The sequence below is a fragment of the Microchirus variegatus genome, assembly GCF_963457635.1.
Source record: "Microchirus variegatus genome assembly, chromosome: 2".
Lineage (NCBI taxonomy): Eukaryota > Metazoa > Chordata > Actinopteri > Pleuronectiformes > Soleidae > Microchirus > Microchirus variegatus.
Genome location: NC_139803.1, coordinates 11,167,684 through 11,188,915, shown reverse-complemented (window position 1 = coordinate 11,188,915; position 21,232 = coordinate 11,167,684). Strand labels below are relative to the sequence as shown.

At 41.3% G+C, this 21,232-nt stretch overlaps 1 protein-coding gene across 1 annotated transcript in view; it reads left to right on the top strand.

The window, feature by feature from the left end:
* The window catches only part of opcml (opioid binding protein/cell adhesion molecule-like), a gene marked incomplete at both ends in the record, with an annotated part of 159,543 nt that overhangs the window by 96,625 nt on the left and 41,686 nt on the right, over positions 1 to 21,232 (top strand). Inside the window, one exon of the mRNA XM_083910529.1 lies at positions 14,565 to 14,690. Within this exon, the coding sequence (XP_083766655.1) occupies positions 14,565 to 14,690 (126 nt within the window). The remainder of the gene's footprint in view (positions 1 to 14,564; positions 14,691 to 21,232) is intronic.

Genomic DNA, 21,232 nt, shown 5'->3' with positions numbered 1-21,232 from the left:
GGATTCGCTCAATGCCATGTGCAGCATAAAGCAAGAGTAATTCAATTCAATCACAAAATACCCTAAATGTACTACAGGATTATCCTCTTTAGTTTCATCGAGTGTAATGTTGTGGCTCTGTGTTTTTGTGATTAGGGCCGAAAGTCTGTCTGTGCCATAAAGAGGAGGAGAAAAGGGAGAGCATTGGTCCTTTCAGTTCAATGCACACTGGTCTAATAAGCCTCAGGGCTCATTATAGAGTGGGGAGAGACTTCTCCCTCTCTCGCAAAATGCAAGTAATGAGGCATTTGAAATATTCCACAACATTAGGATAACTGAAATTGGAGAGTAAGCCTATAAGCTTTGCTTGTGTAACACATTTAAAAGTGCTTGTTCTTTCCCGAGGCTGCTGCGAGATTCTCTTTCAATTCCTCACCTACCAGGCTGCACTCTGAATTTCTTTGTTTTGTGCAACGCTCACGTTGACATGATGAACAGATGCAGGGATGTTAATGCCACTCCCTTGGCTTTTATTTATATAAATCGTTCACTGGTTTGTTTTCAACAGCAAGGTGTGCAGTATTAATAATTCACTCTGGGATTTTCTCTGCAGTTTGTGATACGTTGAAGCCATTAAATACGTTAAATTAAACAAGTGTCAGTATTGATGGGTAGTCAATCTGGTTAGTCTTAAAACTAAGCCCTGTTTGAGGACTGTGTGGGAGATTATCTCCTTTATTTTGAGGTGTGAATCAGCGTAGCCATGCACCCCCTCTGGACAAGAAGCCAGTCCGTTTGCAGTGGCTCAACCCACATCTATCTTTTAAAGACATATCGCCAAGTAGAGAAGCATGGCTCTCTTTGTTTTTCACTCTTGACTTTGGTTGATAGTCGCATTAGAATGTGTTTTAGGATTTGTAGTTAAACCGTGGTTAATAATAATGTTTTGTGTTCCGAGGCACTTCATCTTTAATCTTCACTGAGTCCTGTAAGTGTCTGCATAGCCATAAAACTGTTATCTAGTCATTTTGTAGTAAATACAAGCAAATATTGTATTGGGATTTTATGCTGCCGACTAAATAATTCATACAAACTGAGGATGAAAATTTCAAGGAAAAGATGTGGCGGAGTAGTCCCTGGTGTTTTGCACTGCTCGGCAGTACTCAGGTCAAGCTTATACATATAAGGTCAAGTGAAATGCGAGTTGTATGCAGCGCTTTTAGACAGCTGTATTGATTAATTAGAGTCTGTTCTGTGGCTGTGACAGTCGAGACAAAACAGTTGGATTTCCAAATCCAGGTTGGTCTCACCGGGCCCACAAGGAGATCAGTATGTGCAAAGCACAGAGGGTAAGAACATGTATATCCAGTTGCCATTAATTCTGTGTTGGAACATCCTCTATTGTCAGGTCGCTGCCGCCACAGATCAAAGAAGAGAACTTGAGCCGCCTACCTCAGCTGAATGACATTTGGCAATATTGGCGGTTTCCATCTGAGAAACAACATCACTTGTGTAGCATATTTATTATGCCTTGTCTGCTGAGTAATGTGACAAAGGCCGTGTGCTGAATAAGGGTTCTGGCGCTTTCTCTTTGCAAGGACATATGGAATCATATGCAACCATGTTGGTTAATTACAGAATTGATTACTTTGAATGCACATCAAAAAAGAGCCGTCTCGCCTGTTTTTTGCTGACTTTTAAGCCGTGTATTTTCGTTGCTCTTCCAGTATACAGCCCAGTTACTGAACATGTTGCTGTAAATTCTCGTACAGCGATTAAAACGTCTGAATCCAAAGTCATTCCGATATGAATGTCCTGCTAACAAATAGCTGTGCTGCTAGACGTATTTAGAAAACTATTATCGATTAAAGTATTTTAAAATGCAATAATGCAGGATGTATTCCATGTAACGATCTTTGCGTTTAGCCACTTAGCTGCTGTCTGTTCTGTCTGAGGTCTTTTTTAATGCATGCACACACTTGTAAAAAGCTTATGAGAAACCTGGTTTACTGCTGAGAAATCACTGTTCTCCAAGAGAATCCTGGTTGCACAATATATCCAATTCCCTTCCGCGATTGCATTACATTTAAATAATGCAATGAGGATACATTTGGATGCAAAAATGCACATTCATTTAATAATGAGGCTGGCGATCCTTGTTTTTCCTGCACAGCAGTGCACAAAACTGATGACTGGATGAAAGATCAGCATCAGTTCTTTTTACACATGCTGGTGCATTTGCATGCATGTGGGGCTGCCAACTTCCCAAACATCTGTGGGTTATATGGTGCCATTATTAAAAAAGATCAGCTGTCCACAGAAAGTTCTGTTTCACTAAAACCCTTAATGTAAAGTTGGGTAGATAGTGTGGCTTCAAAGTGAAGGTGCTAGATCACAGGCATAGATCAGATCAAACCAAACATGATGGAACTTGTCATCCCCTGCTGTGAAATCATGCCCTCATAGTAGAAAGGAGGATGTGCTCAGGGTTGATCAGAGTCTGTTTAAAGCCAATGGAAAAGCAATTGTTATCCAGCATATGTTGCTGCATGCAATACATAAACAAAAGGATGCAAGCCAATTTTGGCACCCCTTCTCTCTTTCACTGATTTATTGTTGTACAGTAGCTCAAATTGGACAAACCAAACATTAGTTTATTCTGCTAAATCAACTCGCATTATGCAGATTTCCCTCTCAACCTTTGATTCCATCAAAAGTGGTCACTTTGGATTTAGATGAAAATATCACCAACCATCATCTAAAATCTATCTATTCCAAAGTGCCACTTCAGTCATTGTTTGAAATTTCTTCCATGGACAACATGAACCTGTACCTTGTGTAACCCTCTTACCTGTCGGTATACTGTGGTGTCCACGGATTTAAAGCTGAAATTACCACTTTCTGTCCTGAATGTATCATTATGATGTTAAAATGGATTAAAATGGATTGTGAAGTTGATGGAAAAATCACACCATCCACTTTTATATCAATCCCTTTTAATCCTTGCCCTAACTACATTTTTTCTCTTCGCCACCAGAAGTCCTCTTATGAGACAAAGGGACAAAACACAGCAGTTGGTCCTTAATTTGACACAGCCTCACACAGTCTATGAGGTAAATCTCCAGTCTATTTCCCACTCTTGCCCCTATAAATGGAGCATTATGGGTAACCAACCAAGTTTTCTCGTCGATGGACTCTGTAATCCTGCAGGTCAATCACAGCCCCAACATATAGGATCTATCGGTCTTGTGGGCAGTAGTAGACGATGAAACATGAAAACTAAAGGTGGTCATACAGCTCACCTGGCTGAGCTGGTTCCCCCTTAGACTTAGGAGAATTTGCAGTGACTATGTTGTGAGTTTGTCTTGCATCATTTGCTGCATTTCTGTCATTCTATCTGTCCTGTCCAGAATATGCCTTGGCTCCTCTCCAAACAAAATGCCTTGCAATTACTAATCCTCATCTTCGCTCACTGTAAAGCTGCACTTGTGCTCATTGGTTAGCCTTTTCTTTATAAAAGCTCCCAAATGTTCAAAGCAACACCATGTAATACATCTTATCGATTTATCCCATTATCTGGCCCTCGGTTACATTCACCACGCCATGAGTTGAACTTCCATTACTGCTTGAAACGTGTGTATTTTTATACTGTTGGCTTGGATTACATGAAGGATTATTTGCATGACCTTTATGAAACATAACAAGAGCAAAGCGCTCGTCAGCAAGGCCAAACTCATCCCTCGTAGGGGGTTTTAACATGATACCTTGTATTCATGTGGGTAATACACTGATGTTCATTTCCTCTAAAGTTGTGTTGCGCACGATGAGCGTTTGATCCTGATCTTTCGTCTTCGATGACCTGCCTGTTACGTCCTCCTCATTGGAGATTAGGAGGATGCTCCCTTTTTCTTGTACACAAGAAATCAATGAAGTAACGGGCAGAGTAAGGACATAATAAGGGCATAACATGTGACCTCTTTTGTTTTTCTTTGTAATTGCTTCAATTTTCCCTGTCATGCCAAGGCCACACTGGAGCACCCTGAAGCGATATCTGCTTCCATTTGGCGCCAATGTTAATTAATGCTATTGTTCATGCCAAAGATCCTTTCACCATTTGGTCTTTTTTCTGTGTGTGCCCGTGAGCAAATCTGACGAGAACACGCGCTCATATCTAGTATTTGGTCAGATTCTGATTTCTGTCTCTTCCTCCTTCCTGATTTGCTCACTCCACATGATTTTCCATCTGGTATTGTGTTTTCCCAACGACAGCCCATCGCCCGTAATCCGCACGTGAGCGGCATTCAGCACTCGCTGAGTATAAAATATTTAAAGACGCAACCTGCAGAAACCAGCAGATGCCTTCCTGATGCATTGCAGGCCCCAGTCTCATTTCCTAGTCTGTGACAACTCCAACTACCTCATCCAATAAAACACAAGAAGGGGTTAACAGCAGTTGAAACCCAAGGAGGAATACAACACCAGAGAGAAGAAAACGGGAGAAGAAAAAGAGCAATACGACATCAGAAAACATGGCAGCAATCTCTGATAGTCTTGGAACAATAGAAGTCCTATGTTCAATATTTAGACATAGAACCGAGCTAAAATAAACCTGGTTTCACACATGACTGCCTTTGTCACTTCTCACATGTCTTTTTTGTGACAACACAGATGACTCATACTAGTTTGGGCTTCACGGGTTTAGAGATTTTTGTCATGTTTGACACACATTTGTCATTTATACAAGGAAGAAAATGAGCAAGCATAGAGTGCCAGAGCAGAGCAAAAGCAGCATGGGGAAATGGCGTTTCTGTTGTGGACAGGCTGTGTGCAATTTTGGCCATCAGGGTGCTTCTATATCCAGTGTGGCCTGGGTGTTATGCTGCCTGACAAGCTCTGAATTGTGGAGCACTTTCTATTCAAGTGAACCTCCATTTCTTCTGAGTCGGTAAGGGATTGGATGTCTCAATTTTGTACTTTTCAATTCTTTGTAATTAGGGAGGCTTTTTTTTGCCAGCAGCTCTTGGTATGTCATCATGTTGGACAAGGACAAGAGAACGGTGTCCTTCTACCTTTTCCCCTTTTTTGATGCAAACTGCAATGATGTAAAATGCTCTAGCTTTTCTGGCTCTTGCACAGCCACACAGTGTAATTGTTGTAGCGGCTGTACTGATTACCATGAAGTGGTTACCTGCTGTCAGCAGACATTGTTCATTGAAGGTCAGATCCAGAATGCTTTTTTTTTTTTTTCCCGACTCGGACCTAAATTCGGTTGCCCAGGATGTACAATCATCAGCACATGCTTTGTTACTTTAGCTGGCTCCCGGCGAATGACTGGGTTTGTGTGGATGACTGCCTCAGTCACCTAGACAAACCCGCTAACCCAAACAATCTTTGGATGTAAATTCCAACAGTTTGGTTAAGGTACAGGACAAAGGGTGAAGACAAAAGCCTTTGTCTGAATTGTTGCCGCAACAGCACGCATGCCTCGGTCTCCATGGGAATACAAATGTTCAGCGAGACATGTCTCTTGGTGCACTTCAGGATACATTATATTTTAATTTGGCACAAATCTCAAATTCGGTTGTGTGAAAACACGACTGCAGGCAGGGGGAAAAAAACTGAAGCGAAGATGTGGATTGGAGGAGATGTGAGGACACAGACGAGAAAAGAAAATGCAAGAGAACGCTTTTCCCATCTTTCACACTTTCTAAAGTACACATTCATGTCACACACTGACTATTATTTAATCTGCAGGCTGAATGGACATGTTGTGAGTTGGAGCATGCATGGTAATCGAATGATACACACTTCATCCACTAAAAAGCATGATTAGTTTAGTTAAGCGTGGTTTCTACCTGTGGTTTCATTTCTCAAATATTTTTAGCAAGTGGTAGAACACGTCATGGTCCTACCAGAAAGTTGGCTGCTTGATCCAAGGCTCCTACACTTCACCCTGAATTACTCTTAGGTTCTTTGAGTGGTTATCAAGATCACAAAAGCACTATTGAGATCACTTACTATATTGGAAGAAAAGTGTTTTTATTCACTCCCTGGCCAAAAAAGTAACTTGCTGTAATATTTTTACTTCGTGCCTAACCGTACAAGCCTTTAGCAGGTAGCATTAAGATCTGTGGTTGCTTCAGTCGGTCACGTCTAGGTTCAGCAAGGTTACAGTATGTGCCAAAAATAAGGTCAAACGACTTCATAAATATACTCCATGTTATACACCAGGTGTTTTTGGCATTTTCCAAAATGACAGTGTCAGGGTTCATTGGGCTCGAGTAAAAAGAATGGTTCAGGGAGCATTGGGATTCATTTTCACACATGGATTGGTCACCGACGTTAACCTCGTCGAGAATCTTGAAGAATTGAAAAATTGAGATGTGCCGGAGAGGACTTGAACACGGCAGTCCGGCTCTCCCGTTGTGAATGCAAACAAATCCAACATAAGGAGAGAGGAAAGGAAGAGCCCAAACTAGTCTGTCCAATCATTTGCAAGACAGTTTACACCTTTTCTGAAGATACTCTAATGTGTTTACATTAAATCTGCAGGAAGAAGGATCCATAGAAAACTGCCTTCAGTTCCTAATTGATCAACCAGCGTTGACAGATACTCTCTTTTTTTAAAGTTAGGCAGTTGTTGCTGGTGCTGGAGTTGGCGATCATTCCACTGACAGGACCTGTAGAGTCTTTGTAGAACAACCAATATCAGCTTATCTCTCTGACCATCGCTGTGAACGGCCACTTGATTTACTTGCTGAAAAGTTAGTATGTGATAATTGATTAACACTGCCAAAGATATTATGTTCGTTCATTTTCTTTCCAATGGTTTTGACAGTTTCTTTCCAAACCATAAATTCAGTCATAAGACAGCAGTTAGAATACAAATAATTTCCTGGATTTTTTTTTTCTTCATTTGACGGTAATTTGATTTTTATTGTCATAAATTTGCCATCTATTAAACTGTAGTGTTCTGTGTTTTGGTTCCTTGTCTTTATACTGCTGTCAGTGCTGTCAGTGTGATATTGCAGGCACACACAAGGGCTTTTCAAATGTGTGACTGCTCCATGTGTAGGAAGAGAGAGAGAGAGAAAAGAAGACTATGCTGAAGAATTCTCCTGCTCGGATGTAGTTCTTATACCCCGAGTGCAAGACGTAAAATATGCAGCCATTTATTATTGATTTAATATCAGTATGAGAGAAAATAAATCTACAAAAATATCCTCACAGGTTGCAAGTACATAATACAGGAAATACTGAAAGGGTACAAGAGGACAGCGCTGCTAACCCTTCCTGTCAGCTCATCAATAATATCAACACATGGCTAAAATATAAAGAGACTGAGCGATCTCAGCCGTTATGTGGGTAGTGCTGCTCTAATGCTGATCACAGGTAATATATTGACGCAGTGCATCAAAATTTGCTGTGTGGTTTCACTTCCCTGTTCCTGTCTTTACTTTGGACTGCATCCTGAAACACAAGATTCAATGGGTCCCACATGAGAAGCTGTCTTTGAACTGAGAGCACTTGGCAGATTGAAGGCATGTGTCGCAGCTTGTGCCTTCTGTACCAACCAGTGGGAAAATCTAACCTAGTTTATTTCTACCTCACCAAAGTGCAAGCATGCCCCTAAGTGTTTTTTTTTTTTTACACTTCCAAGGCTGGAGGGTTTGGGTTTCTTTCTTCTTGCATGTCCCGGCGTAGGGTGCATATCGGAATTAACAGTAACCACTGACAAGAACAGTGAACGTAACCAAGATATCTGTCATGAACGTCTGTTGTTCTGGGAAGAGATGGCACATGAGAAGACTCGCTTGACAGTGATTTGTTTGATGTTTCGGTTGCAAAGTAATTTGTTATGAAAGAAGACTTAGCATCCATTATAGATCTAGTGAATGTTGGCACAGGAGCGAAGGCTTTGATGTTGGGATATGTCGAAGGTTCACACTCACCCTCAAACAATCTGGAGTACAGGCTCCTTTTTCTTCATACAAACTTCATTCGTTTCTAAATCCGCCTTCACATAATAAGAAACTTAGTGTTTGATCACTGCTCGGTATAGAGCGCAGCGGGGTGCACAGACAATTGCGGAGGTAATTGCAGCCTAGGTGTATGTTATAAAATTCAACTAAGCTAACTTTAGCAGCGACTTGACCTAGTTTGTAAACTATGCCTATTCACAAACCCGGTGGCCCAGTCTGAAAGCTGACGTTTCACCTCGCAATCTTTTCATACACTTTTAATTCCATGTTACAAAGTTTGAGGAATTCAAACGTACAAATGAATACTTTTCTTCACAGTGTGTCACACAGAGCTGTCATTGTTTCCAGCATTAATGGATGAATGTACAGTAAAGAATAAAATGAAAAAACAGCAGGTTTGCAGTGCATGGGGATAAGTGACTTTGCACTGTGCACAACATCATGTTCTCCATGAGAACAATGGTAATAACTGAAGTGCAGTCAAATTTGTCGTCATTCAGCCATCCATTAAAACAACAGGCAGTCTGCATATTCAATCAAAAATGTATTGTCCCTTGTAATTAGGGAATATTAGAGAATATCAGGTATAAGTACCAGATACATTGCCAAGCAAAACCACCTGTCTATAAGTCCCCCAGGGTTCATGGAGGCACTTTAGCTGACCTCTCTTATTGTGAAGCAATCACAATTGCACTCTTGAGTTTCCGGAGCTGTCTGAGCTCAGCACCTTGTTTCAAAGGTTGAGCCCATTTAGCCTGTCAGGTAAATACTGAGTTGTGTCCACTGTTAGCCACAGCTCACAGACCACATGCGATCGGGATGTGCTTTTTTCCTTGTACCTTAGAAAGATTTGTGTTCAGCTTAATTTTCCGTCATCATGCTTGCTTGTTTGTTTCGGTCCAAGCATGGCATCAGTCTGTTTCATATGATCGGATTCAAGATGGTGGATTCCCAGCCCATGTTGCACTGTCCTTCCTCTTCGACTAGAGGTTTCAACTAATTGGATGAACACATCCTTTATCCTTGTTTGCAGCCCTGTCAATTATCTGGACAATGCTCTGTGTTATGCTTGTTCCCATTCATGTGATGTAAGATTTTAGGCAATGGTCCAAAGTGTGTGTGTGTGTGTGTGTGTGTGTGTGTGTGTGTGTGTGTGTGTGTGTGTGTGTGTGTGTGTGTGTGTGTGTGTGTGTGTGTGTGTGTGTGTGTGTGTGTGTGTGTGTGTGTGTGTGTGTGTGTGTGTGTGTGTGTGTGTGTGTGTGTGTGTGTGTGTGTGTGTGTGTGTGTGTGTTCATCCAATAATTCCAAAATAAGTCGGCACCACCATGACAGAACTCGAACCCAAATTTGATGGATTGTTAATATAGTTGGTTTTGGAAGTCTCACTGAACATTGGTTGATTTGCATCAAGTCAATGTTTGAGTGTAAACAAAGTGTTGCTGGGTTGAATTCATCTATTTTGGCACTTATTGAAGGGCATCCTACACAGCAGATTCACCATGGCCACAAGAGGCTGAGCTTTTACGATGGCGCTCTTCTGACGAACATGAAACGTACTGTTGAGTACAATTTTACTGCCTCACGTTGACGACTAGTTTTCTATGCTACACAATCCTCTTCATCTTTTTTGTTTTATAGAGGAGCCCATATGTGCACTCAGTCTGTGCCAGTGGTGTCCTTTGTTTTTTTCTGCCTAACAGCCAATAACAAAAACTTGAGTCTGTTTGTTCCAGGTGAATGAACTAACCACCGCCACTCCCTAGTGCCTTAGGCTTTCCAATTGAGTTATATCCTATGCTCGATTGGAATTTTATTCCTGGTCGTATCAGAAATCCTTATGGCTATCTTTCAAAGCAGGCTGATACGGACCATGCATTATCACATTTTGGATAACATGGGTGGTGAGAAGCTTGTTTTGGTCACCTTTGTTTCTCCACCTGGGATAAAAAAAGATGGTCTTCTGGCAGCCTGGAGCTGTGTTGGCACTGCTAATGGAAACAGCTCATCACCTCTGTATGTATCCCCAAGTTATTGGTGGTTGTTTCATCTCATACCATTGCCAGGCTTGTACTAGTAGCATGAACCTTATCTTGGCATGTGTTGTGGTAAAACCGAATGGATAATGTTGATAATGCTTTTTTGCATTTTGATGCAGCAGATTTGTGTTATCTTCTGAATATCTAATACCAAATAGCAAAGACCATCAGTGTCACTCAGGTGGTGACAGAAACAGACAATTAACCCAACCCCTGCCAAATTACTAATGTGCTGAACTCTTCCTCCACTTCCTCACATTTCTGCTGTCTTTATGTCGTCTCAAAATGTATTTTTATGGCAATCTTTAACAATTGTCCATTAATTTTTAATGGCACCTCTCGGAGAGCACGGCACCTCAGTCAGCAGCGAGGAAAGGATGTCATATGTTGACTTAGGTGATTAGTAAGACCAGAGCCAGTCATGACCTTCCTGTTACCCGAAGCACATTTCTGCTCAGGGTCATGCTCCTGTCTCACCTGTGAGCCATGTATACAATGTTTCCGCTGCCAAACAGTTACACCTGATAGGCCCATTGCTCACCCTACGTTCCCTCCCTCCTTTTGAACAGTTTTCTGGCGCCATCCCACCAGGAAGCGGACCATTAAACTGTGGTTCAAAGGCTGACCGGCTCCAGCAGATTGTAAAGCACCTGGTAACTCGAGGAGCTTTTTAAATTGATGCATAGCTAAATGACCATTGGCTTCTCAAAGTCTAAGCCCTGAGGTCTTTTGCTTTTTTGGTTAATTATCAGTAAATCTTGCAGCCCCAACTCTGTTCTTGATGATGTATACTGTATATATGAAAAGCAGGGCTTTAAAACTTTTGAATTGTTCTGACCTTTAAAGCCCAATTTAGTCAAACCTTAATTCTGTGAGGGGAAAGTTGCAGCCGGGCGAATGCACCCCCTTCTTCTTTGTTATTATTCTTCATTATTGTGTCACTGTTTGACACGATTGTATTTCACTTAAGAAATACAGTCATGTTGGTCCTGATGTTAAATAAACACCCAGGGAGAGCATCCCTTTCCTCCTTTGATTATATTTTCTAATTAATTACTGGCTAGACTACCTTGCACTGCCATGAAGACTGACATGTCCCCAGGTCCCCAGTCACATCCGGCAGCAGCCCCGGTGGCAGGGGAGCTGTGTTTTTAATCACCTGGCCACTGGCATTATCAGGCTGGAGGAGCCATCAGCGGCTCTGCACACAGATGCTTGCTCATTCATCTCTGCTGGAGGTCAATGTGGCCGAGAAAGTGGCGCCCGCTGTGTCCTCGAAACACCGTGCCTCATCCCTCCACATTCGGAAGCCTCTTAAAGGCGCCACATGTTGCAGTTTTACCCTCAATGAATCATTACCACATTAGCTCTGTGGCATTAGTCTCATTTGTGTAAACAGAAGACCACTGCGCAATAGCCTGTTCACTGCTTCTGGCAGGGAATCTGCTGGCTCATTTTACTGCTATTCCTAAAAGGCCTGCTTCATGGAACATATTTGAAAGTGGTTCTGTTTGGCACATTATAGTCAACATTACTCCTGATTTAGATTCTAGCATTTTGGAAATTTAATTAAGTGACGTTTTTTGATGTTAAGGGACTGTTAACATTATTAGACGCATTAAACACATAACCACAATCATAAAGTTTGGTCTTTGAAACAGCAGAAGCTGATTTCAGGCCCAGTTATTTAGAGCAAACAAACGCAATAATTGTGTTGAACTGAAATGCTATAATAGTGTTTTTATTTACAGTTTATGTGTACAAACAAAAATGGGCTATATATCGCCGAGCAAATAACACACAACGGCCAGCTATTTATCTCCAGACTTCCCTCGCAAAATCCACACAGGACTGAGGCAGAAAAGGCTCGGTGCGCTGTTGTGTATGTTTCTGCAACGCTGTCAATCAAAAACTGGTTCTGCCTCATCATTCAGAAGCCCGTGCAGTGTCCGCATCCGCCCACCCCCCTCATCCACTGTCATTGAAGCCCAGCTTCCCTGAAGGTGACAATTTTTGCCGCATTTTTTCCAATCGCCGTCAAGCTCATTCTGTGCCATCCCAGAGAGAACAGTTGAAGCTGAGCCTCAAGTGGTTTTAAGGCCTCAAGTGGTTTTAAGGTCTTAAGAAAATCATGTAAGACGACCCGTCATCCGTGATAAACGGCTGCTTTAGTGACACGTTCTGATTGCGTTTTGCCCTTGCTGTGTTAGTGCGATGGCCACTGGTAGGGAGGAGAAACGGTATTATGACATTTGGCAAAGTTGGTCAAAAGTTAGCCAAAAGATGACATCTTTGACAGCAGCATAATGTTTTAAGGACATCGGAAACTTCAGTTGAAGGTGTCCTGAGCTCACCTTCACTGTCTACTGTCTATATCCTGCTGGGCAATCAGTCAATCCATCAATCAGTGAGGGATAACTTTCCCAAGAAGGACAGAAGTGCAAGTCAAACTTGTGTTGTGCACTTCATTATCCATATCCTCCGTCTTCCAACGATGTAGCTTGTGTTACGTGAACATTTGATCAAACCTTTTAAGGGTCTTAATGTTTTATTTCACAGAAATGATGTCGAGAGAACAGAATTTTGTTCAGGGAACAAATTAAAATCGTGTTCGTGTTATGCTTTCGCACCACAATTTTGCACAAAAGACTATTATTAAATAAGACCTAATAACTGAGGACCACTGATTGCACTGGCAGTACTGCAGGTGATACAACGAGTAGCTGGCAACACATGCCGACTTTTCCACGCAAAAGAAGAACCAATGAGACAGGTATACATTTAAAACTGTTCGCTCAACATTGTTTGGCAGCTGTCAGACACGTGTGTGATGTCATTGTGTTCAAAGAGGGCAGGGCTGTTAGTGGCTGTATTTATGTTGAGGTGCGATTGTCGCCGTGTCTGCGGCGCAGCTCCATTTGCTGGGATGAAAGGAAACATCGAAATCAGCTGGCAGTAAATAGGTTTATTATTAATTGGCTCAACTCTGCTCTGGTCTTTATAATTATGTGGAATAAATGTTGCGTGTAATTGTGCCTCTAATAATACTATTTATGTTGTCATCTGTTGTGTTGGCGTAATATCATTTTGTGAATGGCCGCATCCTTTATATGTAAATATCTTCACAAGCGATTACATGAAAGTCTACACACTAATTCGAGTAGCTTATGAATAGCATATGCACCAAAGTATTATATTTCTCAACTGAATATACGTGCTTATTTGCACGTATAACCGACTCTGGTCAAAGTGGACACCATTGGGTAGTTAAAAACTATGAAATATTACATTTAAATGCATGATATGGTGCAATACTGACTATTCATATGATCACTGTGGTAGAGCCAAGGACAAGACCTTGTCTTGTCTACCCATTTCCAGCCTGAGAGCGTGTGCTTCATCTTCTTTTTATGTCTGCTCTCCTCTTCATGTCCACTCGTCTCACTTTCCCTCTAGCCTGCTTCGCTCTGGTCTCAGCCTCCTCCTCCTCGCACTCCACCTTTTCCACTCATGCCTGTCTATTTATGTCACCTGTGTAAATAATATCAATAAAGCTCCCTGACTGTTTAAAAAAAAAGAAAAAAAAACCTGACATGCCTAATTGACTGGAAACATGTTTCTATGCGGCTTACCTCTCGAGATCTTGGCGTAAACCTTGTAAACTGTGCTAACTGGGAAACAAACTGTCAAACACGCATCCACTTTCTCTCCATTGCATACTTCTGCTTCCTGGCTGGATTCTGGAGTTATATTGGATTCCCCGAGTGATCATGACAGCCCGCTGTGGTCATAGTTCAACATATTTGAACACATGCGCTGCAAAGAACTGTCCTTGTGCAGCCGAGTGCAGCAAAGGCATTGTCATGTTCTATCCGAATGGGCCGTTATGCACTGAACTGTCATAAAATACCCTAAACAATATTTGAGCTGACATTCATGAAGTGTAACATTCAGCAGCAGTATTTATATAGTCTTCAGAGAACAACTCTCTGCTTGTGTGTAATACATTTCGAAAAATGCCACATTTTACTCTGCGTGTTCTGTAAAGTGTGAAAGATTGTTAACCTCTGTGTGATGGCAACCTGTGCGTACCCCACCTTTTGCTCTGTGTCCGCTGGGATTGGCTCCAGTGGCAGGTGACCCTCACATGGAGGGAATTCAACAAGAGTTTGCATTGATGATTGATTCTCTTGAAACACTTCCCTAGTCATCTGCTGTACTGATTTTAATATGGCAATGTGTGATTTAATTTACAGTGAAAGTGTACAAAGATATCAAGCTGGTCCAGTCAGACAAATACAACTACGTCTTACTCCAAATCACCTAGACGCTCTTCTAATGAGCAGTTCTGCAATGAGAATCCATCATATATTGCGCCACAGAAAACCAGAGAAATGTCAAATTTGTCAGCTAATTTCATACTAATTAAGTCCCCCAACCCGGGGGCTATTTTTAACCTCATCGCTGTTCTGATCACATTGAATAGTGAGCCCCTCACTCTCAAGTGTCATTAATTAAGCTGAAAAACATCAATCATGATTCCCTTTTTTTTTTCTTCCTCCCTCAGTGCCGGCCAGGATCACAAATATATCAAAGGACATCACCGTGAACGAGGGCAGCAACGTTAATCTCATGTGCCTGGCGGTGGGTCGACCTGAGGCCAACATCATATGGAAGCACCACTCACCAAGAGGTAATCCTTGAAAGTTTTTGGTCATATTTTATTTTAATGCAAGGACTTTGTCAAAGTAGTTTGATTTATCTTCAACAATCGTCATGGGTAAGGTACATAATCAGATTAATTTGAATTAGTGACAGTTTGAGGTGGAGGCATTGTATTTTTCAGGATGTCTGTCTATCCTGATGATCTATTGATCTGATTAGACAAAAGCCTCAAGTGAATCCTTTCAAATTTGGCACACTCATTCATTTGGTGCTCAGAGGATGGGATTGCTGTGGCCTCACAAACCTTTTACATATTGTGAATGTTCTCTCAGAGACCTATAACATAAACATGTTTACATTCTCTGCAGTAGTAGAGACAGAATGGCTTCAACATTGAAATATGTAAATAGAGAGAAATGCAAGGACAGTGTGGCTAATGTGGAATAGTTTCTTTAACTCTATTCTTTTCCCTCCTACACACAGCCATCCCTCATACACCTGTGGCCTCATATTGATGTTTCCACACAATACACATCTCCAACATTCACACACTATATTCACCGATACATGCACAGAAGCAGTTTACAACAGGATATGAATCTATTGCTTTTGTGTTAACACGCACGTGAGAGGATTAACACCGAATAATACCAGGCTTTAATTGATCGACTTAATCTTGTTTCCTTTTCAACTTGGTGGATTTGTGCGGCTAAAGCACAGCCTGTGGTCTGACGGGACCTGACTCAAGTTGGCCAGGATTTTTGGCGAGAGGCCATGTAGCAGGTTTGGTCAGTTCTGACGTGCACAGCCTCGGTGCTAGTGTTAGTGTCGGCACTGGGCTTCCCACGGAGCATTCAGCCGCATGAGTCATGTGGCGCTCCTCTAAAGGATAGGATGTTTAGCTGCCAAAATGACATAGATGCTTTGCTGCACAGCTCTTTCTGCCTTCCGTGATGTTATCAAGAGCCAGCAGGATGTCGTTTTCACAGCATAGAGGTGTTTAAAGGGACTGGGGTCCTGCATTGAGCCGTAGACTCAAAGCAGACTAAAGTTAGTCATCCAGTCGCTGAACTCCTGCTGTGAAGCAGGATTTGCAATCTGACTGGCACCGTGATAGTTTTTTCTAAATGGGAACATAATTGACATCATGCTTTTGGAAGGAAATTCTGAAACTAGCAGTTGATACCATTAACTCCTCAGGAAAATGCTAACTGAAGTAGAATAATTTCCCCGTCGACTTCCATTCAACCAGAGTTTGTTTTGCAAGCAGCAGAGTCACCCCCTGGTGGCTGACTGCTTCGACTGTCCTACTTTTTCGCCTTCAGTTTTTCAAACCAGAAGACATCCATTTTTACATTCAGTCAACCCTACTCCTACAAAAACCTAATACAAACTACATATTGACGCCTTTTGTGACTGCCATTCCTTTGTTGTATAGATAGCGTACTAATTAGCTACCTGTTGTTAGCATTAAACGAATCCAGTATGTCTGTTAAATCCTTGATATTGACAATTTATTTCACACAATTATGCAACACAATCTCACCCATATACTAGCGCTGTCTGATTTTGAAAGTCTGTAGAAATAATGAAGACGTGAAAATGTGACACTTTTGGCAGCAGGCTGGTGGGACGGCGACTCATTAGAGGGCTGCTTCTCTCAATGGCATCGCCTGTACTTGCCCAATCGTAGAATTTGAGGGGGTTCAACATAAAAATGTCATCGCTGTATAGTGTGGACTAATCAGACGTTCTCTCGAGGCCCCCCCCCCCTCTCTCAGCTTCAGGCCCCAAAGTAATTTTACCGCCTTTGCCTGTCCTTCACGTAACCTGCTGACAACCCAGTGACCCCACAGCACGTCAAGCAGCTCTTCATTTATTGTTTCCCCAATATTTACTCCCAAGTATATCATCCCTTCACAGGCCATTTCTTTAAGGTGTATTGTAATTACATTTTAAAAAGAACAGCTTTAATGACCACCAGCCAGATGGTGCCATTTACACTGTCTGTTACTCCGCTCTCCACAGTCCACTTCCATGTTTTTGATACACATAGATTATGGCACTTCTTCTAGCACTTAAAAGCTCATATTACCCACCTTTTTTTTCCCACATTTAAAAGGGTGTAATTACTCTATTTCTGTCCGATTCAAGCTGCCGCGCACTGCACCAGAGGCACGTCGATGTTAAAGTAAGTGTTGTGACAACAGAGTCTGATAAAAGTCACATTTCATAATCATTTAATGTTGATATCCTTTTGCTGAGCGCCGAGTTCAACTTCACTCAGAATGTATTCACACAAAGTCTCAAGGTAATAAAGTGGGAAGAGAAGCTAGAGGACGAGATAAAACAAGAGAAACAAAGACGGAGTGATTTTATTTTAGACAGTGTCGACATGTTTTTATAGTCTGTGTTGCAAGAGGAAAAAAAAAAAATATGACATGACACTGCCCCAATGAAAGAAAGGTAGGAATTCATCTTTCACTTCCAACCTTGCCATCCGAAGCAAACGGTAGCGGCAAATGAAGCAATACGATCACACTTCAGAAGTCATTTACATGTATTCACAGACAGGCAACCTGAAATGCTGGATTTGTGTATGTGTTATTATCACCGGGGAATGATAATGGGTTATCGTGCTTGACATTTCTCCGGGTTGCACTAATGAAAGAGGTAGATATTTTGGCTGAGCCAAATAAATTCTCACCACTGAGTGGCATTTTCCCAACTCGCTCTTTGCAGTTTTCTTTTCATGTCTGTCACCAGCGATAATGGACTGTTCCCTCCGAGGATCGCGTTGGTATCTGTTGGTACAGCACTGAAGTGAGCAGCCTTGTTCTCCCCCCAAATTAAAATGCATTTCTACTAAAGAAATAAATAAATGAATAAAAATCTAATCCGCCATGTACGCCGCCACTCTATTTGATGCTTGTTTTTTTTTTCCACGGGGCATCATTTAAACTTTCCACACTCGCACGGTGTCAGAAACATGAGCAAATGCACCGTAATGGCTGACGCAGAAATGTCAAGAGACGAGAGAGAACATGGCAGGAATATGGAAACTACTGTCTAATTTAACTCTGTGTTTAATTGAAGTGTAAACGGCGACGCTGTCACATTCCCCTGTCATTGTTTGAACATGAACCCTGTCGCCGTTTCACCGCTGAACCGTGGGAGGGGCCACGAGGCATGCCAGTAAATCCTCCCAACAGTGATAGTGACTTAAGTAAGCGCCACGCTGAGAGGAGCAGACCATAAATGTGCAGCCTCTGTGGTCGTTTGCTTAATATATGTACCCTGTCAATTTAAGTCCCACCTTTATTTTGTGCACTGCAAGCCTCAGTCCCCATTTCAACTCAGTCGGAGCTATATAAATTATTCAGCGTTGTCCACTGAACTCCTGGCTGCTGGCCACTAAAAAGGACGACAAGATATATATGGTTTGGGGGGGCAGTTTATTCAGGAGGACAATGCAATATGGATCCCTGTGGTCCATTAAGGCTCATTAAAGTGGAGAGGTTGTGAATGTGCTCTCTCACACGTGTCAGTTTGTGCCTATTCCTCTCTCGGATTGCTGTAGACTCTGAAAGGTGGCTGTAATGTGTTCTGTCCTTCACTGCTGTGGTGGCTGTGCTGTCGTCAGTTAGCACAGTAAGACCAGTCTTATATGGTTGTGTTGTGTCAACACGATGGCAATGCTTTTGTTGTGCGGATGTGGCAAGCACACACCTTTTGCTTTTAGACTATAAGTCAGGGTAGGAATGTACAGTATGTTCTTGTTGTTTTTTCTCGAAAGCTTTCTAGAGGCTGTGTTGAAATTTGCAATTACAATATTTTTTTCTTCTTCATGGCCAATATGGCAGCAGAATAACAATGTTGGTGTGGCAGACGCAGCACTTTCCTCAAATTGTGTTGTGTTTACCTTATTCATAAGAAAAGTCCACACCAACAGTTTATTTTGTCCAATTTCTAAAATGTGTAGTAGTTCACATCGAAATAGAGCCTTCATTCATTAATTCTGTAAATATGATTAATGACTATTTATTAAAATGTAAAAAGCATTTCCACTTCCCCAGATTAGGCCATGATAAACATCCAGATGCAGCTGTCAGCTGTCATTCATCCTTTTTCTACAGCATCAGTTCCCTCCAATATCCGATTGGAGTCAATCTGGGGCAATTTTTAACCCATTGTAGGTCAGCAGATTATCCCCGAACAGCACTTCCTGATCTTTTACACCAGTGGCATTAGTTCACATAACATGTGATTAATATAAGTGGTCACTTTTTAATACAATACCTCATTTGAATCAGTTTTGCGTTTCCTTTGAGTTTCACATTCTCAAAATGTATGAGGCTGCCTGGATTTATATTGATTTTTGGTCAAAGAAACTTCAATGAGTGAGTGATTCTGCTCCTTTTTCCAAGATAACTTCCGCTTTTGATATCTGGCATTTATTCAACCCTTTAGGAATAATCTGACATTACAAAAGTGTGACGCGCTGGCGAATCTCGTCTGTGATTGAACGGTCGTTACGTGGAAGTCCTGAGGGCTACCGTAATGACAAGTAAATGGGTGCATCCATCCGCCTTCTACCGCGTTATCCTCCGCATGAGGGTCACGCAGGGTGCTGTGCCAATCTCAGCTGACAGGACGAAATGCGGGGTCATGCACTGGACAGATAGCCACTCTGCAGTTTTTGAATTTTCTCTGTATTACAAACGGTGTAGGAGTTACGGTAACGAGAAGTACGCATGCTGCCAAAGGATGGTCACAGAAAGATTAAGTTGTGCACCAACATACTGTAGCACTGGTATATTTAAAGAGCTGATGACATCGTTTGAAATTAGTTTTTTGTTCACTGCAAAATAGACGGCGCAAATGATTTCCCACATAGTTTCTGCATCGATCTGTCTGTCCAACTTCAAAGTGAAAGCACAGACTTTTTGTTGTGAAATAATGTGCCATTTAATCAAGTGCAGACCGAGTATTGTATTGAGAGTTTATAGAAGTATAATATATATTTTTTTTTTTTTTTTAAAGAAAGTGAATCCCTAAGTAAAGCGCCAGAAGCACCAAATCGGCTCTGTGGCGGACACACTCTGCCAAGCACTGCACATGCACCCAGTGTGAACCCAGCATAGACGGATGACAGGGATATCTGTCCTTCTTACTCTCTAAACTTCAGTCAAGATGATTATTTATTTTACTGACAGTGACTATTTAAAAAAAACTAAAAACTGTGCAGTTGTTATCTAGGCAAGTATGGCGTCTTGCATCGGCAGATACTTTTTTTTTTTTTTTAACATTAAAGCGATCGAATCATCTGTAACACCAGGGTGTGTCTGTGTGGCGTGTGGAGAAAAGTGGAAGGATTTTGACACAGAGCATGGAGGTGCATATGAAAATAGAACGTCACCTTATCTCTCACTCCATCACGCTCCGGTGTCACTCACACCAGCGTCTAGTGCGTGTGTGAGTGAGGGAGAGGAGGGCGAGGAAAGCAGCTGTGCACACACTAACACACAAACACACACACACACACAACACGTTAACATTGGACACCTCTGCACCGTCAGTTTCGCGTCTGATTGATTGCAATTCTACAAGTTTTCCTTTTCAAAATTGAATGACACATTTCTGGAGATAATAACTTGTGAGTCACACAATGCAATTTATCTAAAGTAAGGAGAAAACATGTTTTTCAAAAAATTGTTCAAAAACTTTTCTTTGGCAAATAAACTGAATTCACTTTTTTATGCCCTAAATTTCAGCCAGATTCTCTTGAGAGAAGTCAGAAATTAATTGAACCACTTAAACACATTTTTTTTCTGTCCAGGAATGCAAGTAAATGACTTTATTTTGACATATTAATCGAGAAATAATCATGTGTTTTAAAATTTTTTCAGTTGTTTTTTGTAAAACATCACAATCATAGTGTTCATTTAGGGCAGGTGTGGCATAAACATTACATTGGGTGGTGGTTGAATAAATATATATGTATATGTGTGTGTATGTATGTATGTACATATATGTATATACTGTATGTGTAGGCATTTATATATGTATGTGTATATATATAGATATATATCTATATAGATATAACTATATATATATATTATGTATATAATGTTACTGCTACATTGAGCTGCCCCTGCTTATAATAATTTTTTTTATTTATTTTTATTATTATAATAAAATGTTTTATTTTATTATAAGCAGGGGCTTTTATTATAAGCAGGGGCAGCTCACAATCGCAACAAGTAGAAAATAAACAGTGTTTTTTTTAGCTTTGATTTCTCAGTGTTCACTGAGGTAGTGCCGTTTCGAGTATAAAATGAAAATGCCGGGATGATAATGCGTTCAATAAAATTAAAAGAACAAGACACAGGACAAATGTGAGCCTTCAAATGCGCGTGCAGCAAATGAAACTGGAAAAAACATCTTTTCAAACTCCTTCATTGCAGATAACACTGACAAACAAGAAGTCCAACACTGCCTGAAGTGACTTGTTCTACTGGCAGTGTGCTAAAAACATAGGCTTATATAGCTGTAGCCAAATTTGGTATT